We start from the raw sequence: 20,304 nt of genomic DNA on the forward strand, positions 1-20,304 counted from the left end.
TATTCGTAATAGCCAAAAAGTGGAAACAACCCAAATATCCATCAACTGATGAATAAACAAAATCAGTATATCTATATAATAAAATATCATCCAGCCGTTAAAAAGAACAAAGTACTGACACAGGCTACAACATAGATCAATCTTGAAAACACCATGCTAAGTGAAAGAAGCCAGACAGAAGATGACATATTGGGTGATTCCATTTATATGAAGGGCCCAGAATTGGTACATCTACAGAGACAGAAAGTAGATTCGTGGTTGCCAGGTGATGGGACGATAGGAAAACTGAGAGTGACTGACTACCAGCACGTATGGGGTTTCTTTTTTGGGTGATGGAAAGATTCTGGAGTTAGATAGTGGTGATGGTTGTACAGCACTGAGAATACACTAAAAGCCACTGATTTTGTACACTTTAAAATGGTTAAATAGTAGATTTTATGTTATATAAATTTTACTTCAATTAAATAAATAAATAAATAAATAAATAAATAAATAAATAAATAAATAAAGGTACCAAACTGAGAACCACTGCTCCATCTCACTAGGGAGGCCTGGGAACCTGTGCAAGGTGATCAGAAATATCTCATTCAAGAGGTGAGGAACCTGGGGTATTTACACACCAACTGCCATCAGTCAGCGACTGGAGGTTGCTTCAAAGGGGCATTAATTCCTTGCACTTCTGGCCTGGCTGTAAAAGGAGCTCTGGTGGCCAGGGAAAGTTCTGGTCCTTAAATGTTGCTGCTGACAGTCAGGCCAGTGTGCCCCAAAAGGGTATAAGGCAAGGAAGTCCAGGCAGCGCACTGACAATCTGCTCCTCTCTCATCAAGCTGTCTTGGGATTAAATAAGAAAGTCTGTAAAATGCTTCACAGTGCTAGACACAGAGAAAGCTCTCAGTATATGTGAGTTATCTTCACAGAAGACTCCATAAGGTTCAATAACTTGATCAACACTACATAGTTAATGCAAGGCGAAGCTAGGATTTACGCAAATCTGTCTACAGGACACAATCTTTCCCATACAGAATTACATTAACCAAATATACACTGACCAATCTTGCGAACATACTTATGGGAGAGCAATCACGTCTTGATGGCAAACATCTTTATATCTTAATTCTCTCCTCCCACTTAGGTGCCCTCAGTGGGGGAAGCAGCCGCTTTTCTCACAAAAAGACCTTGAGGGCTAATGTTATGTCTGCTCAAGTTGCCCCGGGTCTAAATTGTATGGGGTTTGTTGTGGAAGTGCTTATCTGAGATTCAAAGCCTGTACATTTGCTGACAACGTAGTCCAAAGAAACAAGCTACACAGACACCTGAGACGGCAGGAGCAGCAGGGCAAAACTTTCCTCACTCACATGTCAGTCCTCCTGTTCTCTGGAGTAACCTGACTTTCCTTTGGCTCAACAAAACAGGTGCATTAGCAGAGGAAAATGGCGAGAATCTCCTCCCAAAATGTCCTGCATGAACTCCCAACCGAGGGCCTGCCCAAGGGCTGACATGAGGATGTGGGGCTGCAGAACCCAAGCCTACCTGATCAGATAGTGGTTGATAACAGTGTCGAAGTAGCTGTAGTACACAACATTGTTCACATGGCCGTACTGGTCATTGTCCTGCCACCGTGTCTGGATGGGCAAGAAGTACCCATAGGCCTCATGGTGACGAAGACAACCCTCGGCTCGTTGGTTTTCTGATGATGTAGCCAAGAAACGGATATTCTTAGGAAGCAGCCTAAAAACCCAAGAGGCCATAGTTGGTGATTGCTGCCTTGGAGGGTACCTTCAGGAAAAACAGCAACAAAGGATAAAAATGGTCTTCAGAAATCCTGATTTATTTTTACAAAAGCAATTATATTAAATTTTGGCCATTGGTTTCAAAAGGAAATTAGGTTTTTTCCCTAGGAAATAAATCTTCCCTGATAATCCAGGTCCTTGTCACAAACCTGTTTACTTTTCAAAGGGCTCCTTACTAAAAAGGCTTTGGCACACACTGACAGAAACAAGTGAAGCTTTTGTTTGAATTTGACTAGTGGGAGTTTAAAGCATATTTGTATAAGGTCTTCGGTTCCACAGGGTATTTTCAAGGAGGGTACTGATTCTGACAAAATCTATAACACTACTGAAGGCATAAAGACAGAGCCCAGGAGACCAAAACAAAAATAAAGTTCTTGCCAGACAACATTATCAACTGGGCCTATCAATTGTAAGTATTTTTTAAGTATATTAATCTTCTTTTAAAACAAAAGTAATGCCCTATAGACATTTTTTAAAATATGCATAAACAAACAAAAGAGAAAAAGAAACAACCTAACAATACCAGCTGTTAACATTTCCATGTGTATTATTTTAGCCTTATATTTATATATCCGTATAAATACTCTTAAATTGGACCATAGTACACATGTTGTTTTGTAATCTCTTATGCTCGACAATAGATTATTATATTTAAATCCTCTCCTACATCATTTGTAATGTTGAATTCCATTATATTCCATTGTATTGAAGCACCACAACTTATCAAATCCACTATTGTTGCATATTAAGGATTTTGATTCCAATTTTGTTGACTAGGATTGGAATCTTCACAAATAAATCTTCATACACACCCATTTTCTTAAAATAATTTTTATTATTTTCTTAAAATAAATATCTAGAAGCAGAATTGCTGGGTCAAAGGACAAATACATTGCCAAGGGTTTTGATATAAATTAATGCCCTCCAGAAAGGTGGTACCAATTTATACCCTCCCCAGCAGTGTATGAACCGGCCAATTTCCTTGTCAATTTTAAAATGCTTTGTCAATTTGACTGTGTTCTCTCATTTCCATAGAAATTTAATGAAATGAGCTAAGTGGAAAGATGACTGCTGCTACTGGCTATGATGAAATAACCAGTACAGAATAACCCCTCTGTTTGAGAACAACTATAAAAGAAGGATAAAAGAAAAGTTCTTTGAAGGTACCAGGAAATAATCAAGGCGGCAGGACTTTACAGGCTGCAACCCTGGGGACAGGGTAACACAGTGAAGTGAGCCTTGCATTTGCCACTGCTGTTTCTCATCAGGATATTTGCCAACTCACTGTGTGGGAAATAAAGGCTGAAGAGATAACAGGACCTAGAGCTTGAGGTGGGCTTGCTGTGTTGGGAGAGCTGACAAAAATTGAAAGGCCAACATCCTGGAGAAGAGTGAGCTGCAGAGTGAGCCTTATAGTGCAAATTCCTTTCAAGGCATTTGCTGACTCCTAAGCTGCTGGTGCTCTGATAAGACAGAGAAACCAGCGGAAAGCAACTGCTACAAGATTAAAAATCTAAGGAGAAAATAGGAGTCTCATTGTGCTGAGGACACAAAAATTAGCTTTCAGGGCTGCCGAGGAGGAGGGCAAAGACCCCAGACTTTCAGTTTTGACCCAAGAAGGGCTACTCCTTTAGAGTGAGGGCAAACTAAATTGACCAGCCTTCATCAAGGTTATCTACTCAAACATCATCTGTTAGCCAGTGGAAAACTAAGTCGTCTCTGCAGGAAAATAACACCACTTTTTATATACAAAGTCTGAGATTCAATCGAAACCTACCAGGCCTACCAGGAAAGAGGAACAAATGACCAAAACTGAAAAGATTCTTTTTCCAAAAAAGACAATAGGAGAGTCCCACAGACTCACACAAATTTTAAAATAACTATGATTAACAGGAATCAAAGATAAAGGGCTACTATCCATCCCAAATACATAAAGAACTCTAAAATTAAGAGGGGGAAAAAAAATCACAAACCCAATAGAAAAATAATCAAAAGTCACAAACATACAATTCACTAATGAAGATTTTTAAATGACCTTCAAACATATGAAAAAATGGACGACTTCTGTCATAAGAAGAAAAATGCAAATTATAACTATGCTGAGATATCATTTCTCAATGATTAGATTTGATAAAAATTACAAAGCTTGATAATACATTCTCTTGACAAAGCCCTGAGAAAAAGACATTCTCAAGAGATTGCTAGTGGAAATGTCCCATCTTATGGGAGGAGAAGTTGACAATATCTAACAAAACCACAAGTGGGTTTATCTTTTGCCCACATCTAAAATTTACCTTGAAGATACAGCTTCAACAGTACAAAAATACATATGAACAAGGTACATCACTGTTTGTAATTGAGAAATATTGGGGAAAAACACACATAGGAGATTGCTTGAATAAACTATGATACATTCACACAATGGTATATTACGCAGCTGTAAATAAAAACTAAAGAAGATGTGATATGGCGTGATTTCCAGGATATCTTTGTTGTCAACAAAAAAAAGCAAAGTGCAAAAGACTATACATATGCTACTTCTGTATAAGAAAGAGAGGAAATAGATAATATAAACGTATTTATTTATATTTACAAAAAGGAACTCAAGAAAGTTGAACCAGAAACTAATGAGAATTCCTTACCAAGGTGGATAGGGTGGAGAAAGGAATGTAACACTCCTCTGAATATAGCTTTTTGTGTAATTTTCAGTTTTGGAACTATGTTAATGCTTTACATACTCACAGTAGGATGATGATGGTGATGGCGGTGATGATGATGATGACGACGACAACGACGACGACGACAAAGTTAAATTACCAAGGATGGAGGAGAAAAACCTAAAATGGAATATAAACAGAAACAAGTGAGCTTAACTATGTTTCAAATAAAGAACACAATCACACTAAAGGGGAAAAAATAACTAGTTTTGAATACAGGGTTGTGACTGTATACATTCAGTCTGACAAAACTCTTCTAACAAATATTGAACACGAGTTAAAAGATGTGTATTTTTATAGCGGTTGGATTAGCAATTCTGAACTTCTTTCTGTGAATCTAAACCTGGGATAATGAGTGAATACACGAAGAATAACGTCAGCCAGGTTTCTCACTTGGAGAAAGGACTTAGAAACAGAGGAAAGAAGAAAACTAAAATGAGCCTTCTAGTGTTAGATTATATTTGGGAGTACAGTATGAACTCCTAAATTAGGGATAGAGATATAATCCTGTTTACGCTAGACCTGTTGAGTCTGGATGCATTGGCACTCCAGTAAAAGATGAGCACATTTAGTGTCCAGATCTTATTTTCTAAATACCATTATCCAAAAAAAAGGAACCAGGGTTCCTTGAAGAAATGACTGATTCCAATGCCAGGGCAGATAAAGTAAAAGGTAATCATGGAACATCTTATTGTGCCAGAAAGTAAAGAAATGTTCAAAGAATGATGGGCATGGCAAAAGTTCTTAAGAGCCAGCTTGAGTGGGCTCCCAATGGCCAAATCTGGAACATTTGAGCATCAAATTAAAAAATGAGATCAATGGATTACAACCCATTGAATTAAATAAGAACTCTCAAGTCTACCAAATTAACAAATGGGAATGAAAGAAAACTTATCTCTTACATAAGTATGTCAAGTAATAAATGTAGAAAGAATAATAGACTTAGAAAACAATCATTCTGAAAACATCATAGTAATAATTAATTCAGTCAAGAATCATCAATGGATGTTAAAATATACTGGGTACAAATTTGATGAGGAACAAAATATTTCCATTGTCTCAAAGTATTTCCCCTCAAATAATTTATTCATTAGAAATCAATAATAGTAACGTTATGGTAACTCACATTGGCAGACATCTACTTATCTAAGTTCTCAAAGTTAGTATCACCAATAATGAGTCAAATGAACATCATGTGCCTCCTGATATAATGGACTGAAAAGGCCACAGTATCACTTCTGTGTTATTTCTACCAACAATGCATTGTCTGAATCTACCCACGATGAAACATTAAGCAAATCAAAATTGTGGAACATTCTGCAGAGTAATTGTTCCACACTCTTCAAAAATATCAAGATCATGAAAGACAAATAAAGGCAGAAGAACTATTTCATTCAAATAAATTAAACAGACATGACAACTAAATGCAATGCGTGATCCTAGATTACATACTTGACTGGGAAAAAATATGTAGCTACAAGGGACATTATTGAAATAATTGATAAAATTTGAATTGAGACTGTAGATCAGATAATAGTATTTTATCAATATTAAACTTCCTAATTTTGATATTTGTACTATGGTTACTTACATTAAGAAAAATTTCTTGCTTTTAGGAAATACAAAACCAAAAAAATTAGGAATAAAGAGGCATGACATCTGCAACATCCTGTCAAATGGTTCACAAATAATGTATATGTGTGGCAGGGGTGTGGGGAATATATGCACATGGAGGGGAGGATGATAAAGAAAATGGAGGAAAAAATGTAAAAAGTTGGTGAATATAGGTTGAAGATATACAGTAATGTGTTATACTATTTCTACAAGTTTTCTGTGTATTTGAAATTATGAAAAAATGATCTACTGTCACCCCAATACATTTTAATTAAAAAAAGAAAAAAATTAAAAGTTACCCCAAAAAAAGCTGTCATTAACGTGTTCAAAAACAAATTTAAAAAATTGAAAATTTTGCCAGAGTATGGGAATCTATGAAATAACAACCATTTTATTATGATTCAATAGATAGGTTATTGGTCACAGTAGAAAAGAGAATTAATTAACTGCAAGATAGGTCAATCTAAATATTCAGACTAAGGTACAAATTAAAGGGATTTAAAATTCAAAACAAACACAAGTGACATGTAGGACACCACTATTTTAAAAAAGTAACATAATTGTTGTAATTAAAGTTCTAGACAGACAAGAGGGAGATAATGGTTAAGATGGAATATTTGAAGAGATACTGACAGAAAATTTCCCAGAAATGAAAGACATGAAGCCACAAATTCAAGAATCATTATCAACCCAAGCGGGATAAATTAAATTTAAAAAACAAACATAATAAAACTGCTGAAAACCAAAGACAAAGAAAATCTTAAATGAAGCAAAAAATAATAAGATATTTTACCTTCAAAGCAACAACAATAACCTGACTTATTCAACGGAAAAAAAATGGAAGAAGACAAAAGAATGAAGCCTTTAAAATTCTTAAAGTAAATAACTGCAGAGTTAGAATTCTATACCCAGAGAAAATATCCTTAAAAATGAAAGCAAAATAGTTATTTAACAAAAACTGAGACAATTTATTCCAAGCAGACCTACACTAAAGGAAATGCTGAAGGGCACCCTTCAGACAGGAGGAAACTTACCCTCAATGAAAGCATAATAATGCAGAAAAGAATGAAGATCAATGGAAAGGGTAGAGAAGTGGGTAAATTTAAATTAATATTGACTGCTTAAAACAATAATATTAATATTGTCTTGGGGGCTTAAAATATGTATAGAATTAAAATATCATACAACAGTAGCAGAAGAGATATGAGGGTAAACTCAATTATAGGGTTGTAAAGTCCTGGCATTTTTTAGTAAGTGGTAACAATCTTAATTTTAGGTTGACTGTAAGTGAAGAATCCATGCTGTAACCTTTGGGATAATCACTACAATAATAGAAAAAGGACGTTTAATTAACATAGGAAAAAAACTCAACAATAAAAGATATTTTCAAATCCAAAAGAAGGCAATATATCTGGTTAAAGGACCAAAAAACAAACAGTAAGACAGTGGCTTTGAATTTTAAAATATCAATAATCACATAGCTATAACAAAACCTTCCAAAAATAGACAAAGACTCTCAGAATGGATTTTAATAAACCCAAGTATATGTTATTTATAATAGACAGATCTTAAATATAAGGACACAGAAATTTGGGAGTAAAAGGATGGAAAAATCATACAAATATTAAGAAGAAAAAAAGGCTGGTATAGATATACTAGTGATAGACAAAACAGATTTTAAGGCAAGACGCATTATTACATATAAAAGAGAAACTTTAGGTAAAGATAAAAGATCAATTCAACATGAAGATTTCATAACAGCTTCAAATACAGTTAAAACTAACAAAACCAAAGGAGTAATAGACAAATCCCCAATCACAGTGGGCAGCGTTAACACACTTCTCTCAACAGCTCAAAGAACAAGCAGAAAATAAATTAGTTAAAATATAGAAAAATAGAATTACATGATTAACAAACAATATGGCATGCAACAATTGTAGAATGCATTTATTTTGAAGTACATATGGAATAGTTACCTAAATAAAACATATATGTATTAAAACAAGTCTCAATAAATTTCAAAAAATTGAAATCAGAACATGTTCTCTGAGCACAGTGGAATTAATCTAAAAATCAGTAACCAAAAAAAACTTTAAAAATCCCTGCATGCCTGAAAGTCAATTAATAAACTTGAAATAATCTATGAGGTAAATAAGAAATAACAATGGAAATAAGAAAACTTTTTCAAGAATGATAATAAAAATATGACATAAAAATTGTGAGATATAGCTAATCTGTACTTAGAGAAAATATCATATTAAGTGAAAATCTAAGGATAGAAATTAATGATTTAAGGATCCATCTCAAGAAGCTTGAAAAAGAACAGCAAACTAAACTAAAAAAAGTATAAAGAGCTATAACAAAGGAAAGAACAAAAATCAATGAAGTAGAAAAAAAAAATGAGCAGAGGTCAGTAAATGTTTTCTGTAAAGGGACAAATGGTAAATATTTTAAACTTTATAAGCCATAAAATATATCACAACTACTCAACTCTGCCATTGTAGTACAAAAGTAAGCATAGACAATACATAAGTGAGTGGATATGGCTGTGTTCAACATGACAATATTTACAAAATAGGGTATGGGTCAGATTTGACCCATTAGCCATATCCCTCTAACCCTATAACAGAGGGATACAATAAAGCCAAAAGTCTGTTCTTTGAGAAAAGAAGACAAATAAAATTGATAAAGCCCAGTAAGACTGTAAAGAAAAAACAGAGGATACAAATTATCAGTATAAGAAATGAAAAAAGGGACATCACTACAGAGCTTGCACAAGCATTAAAAAGATAAGATGCTATAAATAACTTTAGACCAATAAATTTGATAATTTAGATGAAATGGACAAATTCATTTTTTAAAATACTAATTTACCAAAACTGACACAAGAAAAAATAGAAAATCCCAATAGTCCTCTGCCCATTAAAAATATGAATGTATAATTAGAAGCCTATCTGCAAAGAAAACTGCAGTCCCAGTGGCTTAATTGGTAAAGTACTCAAACATTTCAAGAAGAACTGACACCAATATTATACAAATTATTCCAAGGAATGGATAAAATGAGTTCAATTCTGAACTCATTTTATAAGGCTGATATAACCCTTGATACCAAAGCTTAGCAATAAAGAAAAAATATTACAGGAAAGTAAAAGTATAAAGCCATACAAGTAGATGTAAAAATTTGGCAAAATCAAATTAAAATATTCACAGATCAAATCCCCTGATGTATATAAAGCATAGATCTCAACCAAGTTAATTTATAACAGTAATACAAAGCTATTAACATTTGTAAATCAATCAATATAATTTACCCCACTGATTAAATAAGAAAAGTTATATAGTCACTAAATAGATTTTTAAAAAGCATTTGATGAAATTCAATGCCCATTCATGATTTTTAAAAATTTAAACTAGGACTAGAAAGAACTGCCTTAAATAATAAAGAACATAGTTTTAAATCTACAGTAAATATCTTAATGGTAAAATAGTGCAAGCTTTTTCCCTGAAATTGGGAATGAAACTAGGATGTCTGCAATCACCACTTTTATTAAACATTCTACTGTGGTCAAGGAAAAGAAATTTGAATTATTTAAAAATATTTTTAACTTTCATTGTTTGTAGATGATATAAATGTATACATAAAATATTCAAAATAATATACAAATAAACTATTAAGGATTAAAAACTGGATTTAGAAAATCACTGGATAGAGACATCATACTTAAAATCAATTGTATTTCTATATACTAACACTAAACAATTGGAAAATAAAAATTTGAAACAATACCATTTACATTAGTACAATATAAGCTATCTAAGAATATCTAACATCAAAAACACCAGCTACCTAAGAACAAAGCTAATAAAAAATGTAGAAGACCTGTACATTGAAAACTATAAAACATTATTGAGAGAAATCTATTTTGTAGTTTCTACTAAAATTGTACAAATGCATATCCTATGATCAAGCAATTCTACTCCTTGGTATATAGCCAACAAAAATGCATACATATGTCCACCAAAAGACACATCCAAAAATAACCATAGCAGCATTGTTCACAATGGACCCAAACTGGAAACAACACAAAAAATAGATTACTATTCAACAATGAAAAATCATGACTTTCTGCTACACACAATCACATTAAGAAATCTCAAAGACATAATCATGAGGGAAAGAAGCTAAGCAAAAGAGTACCTGCTGTTTGCTTCCATTCACATGAAGTTCCAAGACATCAGAAGTGAGCTACTGTGATAGAAACCAGAATGATGGTTATTTTAGGTGGAGGACAACTGGGAAGTGGCAGGAAGGCTTCTGTAGTGTCAGTAATATTCTACACCTGGTCTAGATGATGTTTACAAGGATACATTACTTTGTAGAAATTCATCAAGCTTTTTCACTTATGAATGTGTTATACTTCAATTAAAATGTTTCCCCAAAAGTGTGGTATGTGGAGAGAAGTTAGGTGATTACACTAAGTTAAGTTTCGAGTGGTCTGAGCAGTTTTTTTTTTCTTCCTTCCTTCCTTCCTTCCTTCCTTCCTTCCTTCCTTCCTTCCTTCCTTCCTTCCTTCCTTCCCTCCCTCTCTCTCTCTTTTTCTTTCTTTCTTTTTTTTAATACACAGAGGTTTAATCGCTTGTCCATTCACCCTAATGCCAGAAAATTTAAGGAAGTCCAGATTCTTCTTTACTCACGCAGGCCTTGTTATATTGGTTGCTTTGTGGATATGCACATAACATACAGCCCCAAGCAGGCACTGATGAAAATGAACTTCAGCTCTCACAAAGTAGAAGAGCAAGTAATGACTTAGAATCTTTGACGATCTGAAAATAACCTGCCCTCTAAGTGACATTAAAAGGAGAAGGTTCTTAAACTTGTACATTTTTACATTAAAATTTCCTAAGGAATCAACATTGCTTCATCATCTGTGTCTTTTGGTCACACACAGGCCAATACACATCCATTTGAAAACACACACAAATCTCAGAATAGAAGAAAAGCTCTGTGTGATACTGAGTGCCAGGTGGCATTTTGACCGACCACTATGAGAAAGTCAAGGGAAATCATTTTTAAAAACAATTTTAAAGAACTGTATGAACAAGTAGCAGAGCACACCGACATAATCCAAAGAAAATCAATTTTAACACCCACTTCATTGATACTCTGATCTTACAAATAATATTTTGGGCTTTCCAAATCCTTTGGGAATGCGCCTTGACTCCACAAAGAAAGTCACCACAAAGGGGCACTTTTCTGATGTCTAAGTGTGTGGGGGAGGAGGATCCTGCCATGCAAATAAATTCCCAGGAAGCTGTGAAGATATTAGCTATTTTGCTCAATTTATTCCAAGCTGAAACATAATAGTACATTATAAATCTGTTTTGATTTTACTTAATCTAATGAAAAAATGTTCATCTTTTTGATAAGTGCTCATTAGCCATTTTTTTCTGACATAAACAGACAAGAAAGATGTTCTTGTGCTGCATTTAAAACGCAACTCAGCTAATTACAGTGCAATGACTCAAAGAACAAAATCAATGCACTGAAGTTTCTCACTTGAATTGTCTTTATAGTTGAATTAAAAACCTAATAAAAAAAAATTTTTAAAGGGCCCCAGCAGTGTGTTTTACACTTGGGTTGAATAATGTTTAAGTAAATAAGGGCCAAATTCTAGCACATGATATAAATTTTTTAATTTACTGATGTTAATTGCTCTCTGAATAGTTGAGGAATTTACCAACAAAACGGTATGTACTTGGGAGGCGGGGTATTCTCTTTTTGGAAGTGTTGATAAAGTTGCATAAGCAATTCCCCTTATATAAACTGTCCTTTGTGAGACCAAAAGCCAACAAGTAGATAATATCTGGTCAGGGTTGGAGCTAGGCTAGGGCCAGGGAATAAACAACATGAAACTAAGGGATCCATATAAGAATCAAACTCACTTACATCCCAAGCTTCTGCCCAGGACTTTTAGAAATATCAGATAGTTTGGGCTTTTTGAATCACAGAGTGCATATTAGTCTGTTGAAACATTATCCTGGATGAGTCTGACAATATTAATGCCATTTCCCAAAATGCTTGGTTTACACTCCAGGAAGAATTTTAATGAGAGTAATCTGACTCTTTGAGCATCTTAAATCTGACTATATGGCCCAAAAGATCTTGTCATTGATTGGTTTAAAATTTGCTTTTTATTATAAAATATATTTACCTGAAACTAGAAACTTTAAAAATTATTTTAGATCTATGACACATAAATTATGTATATCATACCCAAACACCCAGGCAAAACATCCCAAAGTGGAGTAAGTAAAATTAATTCCTTAAATATGTCACTTCTTCCTATCCTCTCTATGAAGTCAGTATGTAAATGAATACATGCGGCTTTTTAAAGTCTCGTTTGAATGAACAAACAGAATAGCAAGAGAACAATCTACTGCTGAGCTCACTCGATGGATGGTTGTCAGAGTCACCTTCACAAATGATTCTGCTAGCACTTCATAGTCATTAGACGTCTGATACCAAGAAAAGACAGACATCCTGTATCTTGCAGGAATTCAAACTGCTCTAACCTGCATTAGAAAATGACTGCCGTTCATTGACAAAGCTGTAAGCACAGTCTGACTGCACCCTGAGGCAAAAATGCAGAGCTTGGAGGCTAAGAATTCAGAGTGAAAAAGACAGAGATTCAAGTCCCAACTCCTCCGCTTGCTCTTCAAGGGAACCTGGACAAGAGTCTTCACTTCTCAAAGCTTCATAAATGAAGACATAATGGGGGAAAGAATACCTACATTGCTGCTATGAACCTTCAGTGAGATGATCAGTGGAAAGTACTTAGCACAGAGCCTGACACCTCACCAGGATTCAAAATTTAGCCGAGATTAATGAACCACCAATCGAATGTGAGTCTTGAGGATCTTTTCAGGAGTAAGGAGCCATTCTTCTCCCTTTTCACCTTGTATCATTTTCAACATGCCTGGGCTCTTCGCAGTGAAAAGGCAGACCGTTTCCATATCATAATATCTGGTCAGTTTCAGGTATCAAACCTACAATAACTTTGTTATTATCATCCCAACCTAACGAGCTCTCTTTATGAGATATCACCCCACAGTGTCCCCATGTATGAGAAATGCAGTACGTGATACATTCAGTCACTACGAGTCACTGGAAAGCTGCATCTTTTCTGTAATTCTCCTGCTGGGTTTATAGTTCCATTAATACTGCTTGGCACAAAGGAAACATTTACCAACTTATTAAATAATAGAATGGGCCATATTTGTTTCACTCTGTTTTGGCTAAGGCAAATGAAACCATCAATGTTTCCCAACCCTATACATGCTTATCAAGGCTGACTCAGACAATTCATTCCTCCCCATTAATATAAAAAGCTAATAGTCACCCATTATTGAGTGCTTACTAAGTTCTAAGAACTGTGTGGAATGCTTTCACGGACTATCTCATTTAATCCTCACACGATCCGAGACAACAGGTGCTGACACCCTATTAGGGAAGCAAGACTCAGAGAGGTGAAGCAATTCATGTAAGGCCATGCAGCTAGTAAGTGATGGAGCCAGGATTCACATTCAAGTTGGTCTGACTGCAAAGTTCATGGTCTTTATCACAAAGCTATAACCAGAAAGGAGTCAGAGAGATTGTGAGCAAACACGTCCAGGAGGCAATCACATCAGCAAAAATTAATTGTAACGAGAAAAGAATTAGATACCAATTAAGTGTTATTCTTTCCACTTTGGGGATCAGCTGGACACTGTGTAACAAACTCATTCTTTCATTTATTTCTGTATGTATTTACAGAACTACTATGTGGTGGGCACTGTGCCAGGTGATAAAGATGAAAACGTGTTTCGTAACGTAGATTTTCAGTTATTTCTCTCAGGCCTTGTCCAAAGCCCATGGACATCCTTTAGGAGTCCTTTCCTCAACTGCCACGCTTTAGACAAACACAATGGGCTGGAAATAGAGGAAGTAAGATTTTCTATATGTTATACTAGCTTAACAAATTCTCCTTTTCCAGTTCCTCAGGCACTTTTGCTGTCTGCAATTCCCCAGTGATAAACAACACATATGAGGGGCTTCACAATTTTCCTCAATTTTCCAGACTCATCCTCCATTGTTCTCCACCATATACCCTAAATTCTACAAATACTTCCCCAACACATGGCACAGACTCCTTCTAACCTCCACACTTTTGCATATGCTGTTCCTTCTGCACAGCATGCGTATTCCCCTTAAAATTTCAACTTACAATGCATGACCCAGCTCAAACATCACTCTCTTTATTTCATCCTCCCTGATCGTTCCCCCATCTCTGTACACAGCCTTCAATAATAAGACTGAGATTGATGATCACCTCCTTCATGCATTCTTTCAACAAAGTATTCCTGGAGCTGAGACAGACGAGTGAACAAAATAGACCAATATCCCTACCCTTAAGAAGCTGGCATTCTTGTGGGAGAAGACAGTGAAAGTAAATATAATAAATAATTAAATTATGTAAAATCTTATAAGCTGATAAGTGGCATGGAAAGAGACAGAGAAGGAAAAGGAGAAAAGGGGGAGGGCTGCATGCAGGAGGAGTTGCAATTAATAGCCATGGTCTGAGTAGAGCCAATTAAGAAACTGACAAAGACATGCAAAAGGTGAGGGCGTCTGGACTTTTTAAAATTCCTTTCCATATACCATGTTGCAATTTCTCATTTGCTTTTCAGTCTTCTTCATTAATCTGGGAGGGAGCCACCCAGTGGCAGGGACTAAGTAAATTATCTTTTTCTCCCCCGTGTATAATACTGCACCTGGCAGGAATTGCTCAATTTACTGTTTTTTGAATGAACAAATGAAAGAAACAAACTCTTCACAGGCTCCACAGTCAGAGAATCAGTCGCTTCTCCTACCCCTATATTTTTTTAATGGTGTTTGACTTTGTTTGCCTTTACTATACCCAAATAATCTTTCTGTCCTCTAAGTGCTCTCCATAGTAGGGGATGAGCATCAAAGGGCTACCTAGGATGATCTAGTGACAAGAAGCGTGGGGAGGCAGAAAGGAAATACCAGAATTTCTATTCATGCTGATTTTTTTAGTATCAAAACTAAGAGAAAAAAACGGCACAACTAGAATACAATATATGGGTTGATGCTGAACCCTCACTCACGGTGGAATCTGAGATGTCCTAAGGGAAGGGGGAATTCAACTCAAGAATGGCATCCCCACTTGGACAGGGCCCACTGCTGTCACTTATTTTGTGTACAGTATGCCCTCCTAGCAGGCACTTAACAAATATTTGATGAGTGAATGAATACTGATGAGTATTACAAATAATCAAAGATCTGCAGAACTGAACTAAAACTTGACTTTGCATCTCAGTGACCCCTGGTAAGGGTTGGGGAGGACAGAGGTGTCAGAGAGAAAAAGGGCTATGCCCATTATTCAAGTCAAGACGTTCCTGTTACCTGAGTCACCTTGGCAAGGAATGTGGCCCTGGTATATACAGGCTTAGAGGAGAAGGAAAAAAAAGATTTCTTCCCTGTGCTGCAATCTGTCCAAAGGAAGTAACTTTTTCATCAGGCTCTACCTCACCTCCCAAGATTTCCAACCTCATAAACAAAAGTTTCTAATACCTGAGAGACTCTCATGTTGAGTCCAGCCTGACTCGGGGGAAAGGGCCACCCAGGAACCAACTCTCTGTCCTGATGGAAAGTAAATGATGTGCACCGTGACCTCCAGTAGTGAATCTTTGTCTACAAAACACTACAAAACTCCACCACTTGACTATGGCATCCTGAATATGGCCAAGCAGGGTGGTAATTAGAGATGGGTAGCCAATGTAGCCCTGTGGTACAGGCCCATCGAGCTCACCCCCAAACCTTCTCTGGGGAGAACAAAGCAAGGGTGTGACAAGGGAACCCAGTGACAACTGGACGACTAGGTTCTGATTAAACTGTGTAGTTTCTTCCTCCTTCTCCCCTCCCCCTGGGGTTGGAGGCCTAGTACACGAAGATGACAGAGGAAGGCAATCATTTTAGCACAGTGATAGGAGACACGCAGTGAATTATTTACCATATTTTGCAAACACTCAGCACTAAAGAAGACAGTATGGAAACCCCCATGAACCCATCATTCAGTTCCCGGGTACCACCTGGTCAAGAACACAATGGAACCACCCAGCATAGAAACGAGGCAAACTCTGAGGACTGGGAGTACACAAATAAAAAACGAAGAGGCTACAAGGGAGGTAGAGAAAAGGTAGGAGGGTCGAGAGAGGGATGAGTTACTTAGCCTCCCTGAACCTACTTCTCCATCTACAAAATGGGAGTAATAAATGCAAAGTCCTGAATTTAGGTATAAAATGTCACATGCACAAGGAAGAGGGATGTCTAATGAGAACCAGGGGTTTTAGTTGACAACAAAGTCAATGTGGCACAGTGTGATGTATGCCATTGTTAAAAAAACAACTCCAGTCTCCAGCCACATGAATAGAAGTAAAACTGTTTGCAATCAGGAAGACAAGAACATTTATTTCTCTTCTATCTGCATGACTTTGAGGTACAATGTCAGTTGTAAGGGCAACTCGCATAAGTTCCAGTGGAAGTGACCAGCCTGGCAAAGGCCTAGAAATTGCAGTACCTGAAATGGTCACGGTGAGCCCTGGAAGGATGGCTCCCACTATACAGAGAGCCTAATCCTCTGACCATCTTGGCTCATGCCTCACATTTTCGGCAACTCTGGCTGTCATTAGCCTCTTCCTGATTATGAAACCACCCTCTGTTTATCTACCTCACCAAACAAGAAAGGATTTCACTAAACAAGTCAATTCGATCTAATAGTTCATGTGTATGTATGTGTGTCTGTATCAATATAAGCATTTGTTTATATCCTGCCTCATTCTAATGGGATCCAATGGGGTTTACAGTGATATACATACACACAAATGCAAAAGAACATACAGTGGAGAATAGACAAGAAAGATAAATATTCTCTTATTCTACCTCTCCTACCCCCATTTTTGCCTTAGTTTCCCAAGTCACAATGCCATCCAATGTGACCCAACATCCGCTCTGCATGAGCCTGCCTCAGCCATGGCAGCCTGAATCAAATCTATGCAATCAGCTTTCTCTTCTCTAGCCCATTCCTTCAATCGTTAACCTAGTACAGTCGGCTAAGCACTGGAAACCCAACCGTGATAAGACAAGGCCACCTCCCCCAGAAGGTTCACAGTATAGCAACCACCTTCTTCCCAGTGGATAGAAAGTTTAAGAAACTGGCAATGTTGACTTGGAAAGCGTAAATTCTGGAGACATGGGATTGCTGTTTCCAAAAATTTGAAGAGTTCCCATATGATTTCTCTCTTTCTTGTGGTTTTCTTAACTGTGCTATTTTAGGTGCACTTTTACTTAGAGGCTTCAACTTCCTTTTGGATCTAAGTAAGTTATAACCTAGAAATAAGTAAATACAGGGCAACGATATAGCAGAGTGGTGAAATGCAGGGGTTTTAGTGTCAGCTGTTTTGGTTTCAAATCCAGGTCTGCCTATTAACTATGACTTTAGATTAGGTTTGTTTACTTAGATTAGTCTTTGGACTAGTTAGTTAACATTTCCTAGCATCAATTTTCTCATCTTTAAAATGAGAATATTGGCACATTGTAAAGATTAAATGGCATGATGTATATAAAACACTTAGCATGGGGGCTGGCACGTAAGGGTCCAACCAACAGTAGCCAGTTATTAAACGTGAGCATATTTGAAGACAGATGATATAGAAAAAGAAATCGAGATACCAGTGAGCTTAATTGTGACTTTATTATCATAAACTCTACAAACAAACTCTGGGTTTCCTTAGATTGAGATTTTTAGTCATTGGTATAAAGAATAATTTTCTAACATCCAGAACAATTTAAAACCTGCAAAATTAGAAACTGAAACAATGTGGGGGCAAATTCTCTGTTATTACGAATTGACAAGCACCAGAAATTCACATACCCCACTCCACCCCCAATAAGGATTGTCATGGAGAGGAAGATGGGCTAGGTGTCTTCTAAATTCCCTCCCCACCTAAGACTCAGAGTTTGAATTAAAATCTGCTGGAGAGTGGGAACAAAAGAATCACGCCAGCCCCCTAGGAAGGCCCTCCTGTCAGCCTGACCTGAAAAGACTTGCATAGAGGAACTGAAGGCAGAGTTCCGAAGCATCACAAAGATAAGGCATTCCAGGACCTGGGCAGACTCAGTTGGCCAGAGGCCAGAACATAGAGTGCTGGGTTATTTTTCCTTGGCTCCTAGAAACCAAATGCAAATCTAATCAACAATCAATCAAGATTTATCAGATCCAATATTATGATAAGCTTCAGACATGGTCTCAGAATCAAGACTGAGACGTGGGAAATGGGCTGCAAGATCCTCAAGGATGACAATGGCCAGGAACCTTCCTTTGTACCGAAAGAGCTGGGCTGTGTCTTCTGAGGCATAGGTCAAACGCCAGTGTTTTCAGTGACAAGCTGCCAGGCCTGAGTCTCATTCAGAGACCTCATTCTTCAGTCCTTTTTCTAGACAGTGAGGGACATGCTTTGAAGAGCCATAGCATTCAATTCTGAAGACAGTTACTACGTAAAGCTGCTGGTGATGATGGTACTCACAAATCTGGTTCCTTTTACAAAATATTTATCAGGATCCCTGGACTGAATATCTTTAAAGTGTGCACTTGAGCTCTTGGAAGAAAAGTACATTAAAGCCAAATAAATAGAAACAACTGAAAAATACCTGCACTTATCAAATAATTTTAAAATATGCTGTTATGTTTAAAGCTACTCTCCAGTTCCTTACAGATGAGTGTTAACTTAGTTCTCAATCAAAAGCTTTTTTTATGAATTTAGTCCCAACTTGTTATGCTGCCTACAAAATCTGCAATAAAGCAATTAGAAGCCGGAGAATAAACAAAATGTGTTCTGTAGAATGGCAGGCACAGGAAGCAGATCAAAAATGTTCACACACTGTCTGTCAGGGTGTTTCCTGGCTTTTTCTCTGTTTTTGTTCATTTATACTAATGTGTGGACAACAGGGTTGAAAACATTTTGCTAAGAATGAAACCCTGAGATTTATATGTAATTTCTAAGCTTATCCTTGGGAACGAAGCCACAATCTGTTTTCAGACAAGAGTAAAACACTTGCAGTTCCCTTTGAAAAACAACGTCCAATCTTCCCTCAAATTGAGATGCCAGAGCAACTAGATTGTGATTTAAATCAGAGCACAAAATTAGTCCAGGTACACCAGTGTGGAAGGAGAGGCAGAACGGACACTGGTAAATAGCCTATGAATTCAAAATGTAGAGTCTTCCCCCTGCCCCCAGCCAATTTTGACTTCCAACAAACTGGAGAAATAAATTGGCAGTTCACCTACGATTCACTGGTAAACAAACATTTTTCACCAGCTACTTCACGACCATCTTTTGAGCTGAGCCTTTTAAAATTCCATAAAGGACTAGGGTGTAACGATAACTCTTGGAGTTCACCATAATCGTTGGCAGGGCTCTAATGAAAAACAAAAATCTCCACCTAATTCCAACAATTTGCCATGGTAATGGAAGGCTTCATATTTTTAATACTACCATGGCCTGAGAGGGAGCTAGAACCTCAGTAAGGGGCAGGGACAGACAACAGCAGCTAAAATATTGCAACTCCTGGTTAAATCCAATGAGATTCAGGTCTCAATTGGGTTCAAAAAGCATAAATATGGACTAACATCAAGGATGGACTCAGCCAAACACCTTCTATTGTAGCAGAAATGAGCTGACCATTCTGGTTTGGATAGAGGCTCTGCCAGCTAAGATTTCTTTGTTCTGTGAGTAAATGGATCCATTTGTTGGTTCTTCTTACAAACTGGATTAAGGGTTTGACTTCCATATTCCCATAAAACTGAGGACACCTGGGGATAATCATAATCCCAGATTCATCCACTCTTCTCTTCAGGTTCTGTAACCAGTGAAGACCTCTGCGAGGCAGAGAACTAAGGGATTGGAGGATCATTCTGATTGAAGGAGTTTCTATTCCACAGAGGTGCCTTTATCTTGGCTAACATGTCCCACTCACAGGTTGGCTGGAATCAGACCTCTCTCTCCAAGGCAAGGGCATTTCAGGACTCAGCCCAAAGTGGCATCTATTTAGTCCACAAAGTTGC

General features: G+C 36.8%; 1 protein-coding gene across 3 annotated transcripts in view; it reads right to left on the bottom strand.

The window, feature by feature from the left end:
- LOC109450808 (uncharacterized) overlaps positions 1-20,304 on the bottom strand; it is a 168,073-nt gene that overhangs the window by 89,487 nt on the left and 58,282 nt on the right. For 2 of the 3 annotated variants that reach the window (XM_019738500.2, XM_074336176.1), the window contains exons 2-3: positions 4,533-4,627; positions 1,531-1,776 (exon numbers count right to left, since the gene is read on the bottom strand). In XM_019738500.2, coding sequence (XP_019594059.2) covers positions 1,531-1,748 — 218 coding nt within the window. In that variant the 5' untranslated portion in view covers positions 1,749-1,776; positions 4,533-4,627. Of the gene's footprint in view, positions 1-1,530; positions 1,777-4,532; positions 4,628-10,319; positions 10,371-20,304 lie in introns of all 3 variants that reach the window. The other variant, XM_074336177.1, reaches the window with a different exon arrangement.

This window comes from Rhinolophus sinicus, linkage group LG06 (genome assembly GCF_036562045.2).
Source record: "Rhinolophus sinicus isolate RSC01 linkage group LG06, ASM3656204v1, whole genome shotgun sequence".
Lineage (NCBI taxonomy): Eukaryota > Metazoa > Chordata > Mammalia > Chiroptera > Rhinolophidae > Rhinolophus > Rhinolophus sinicus.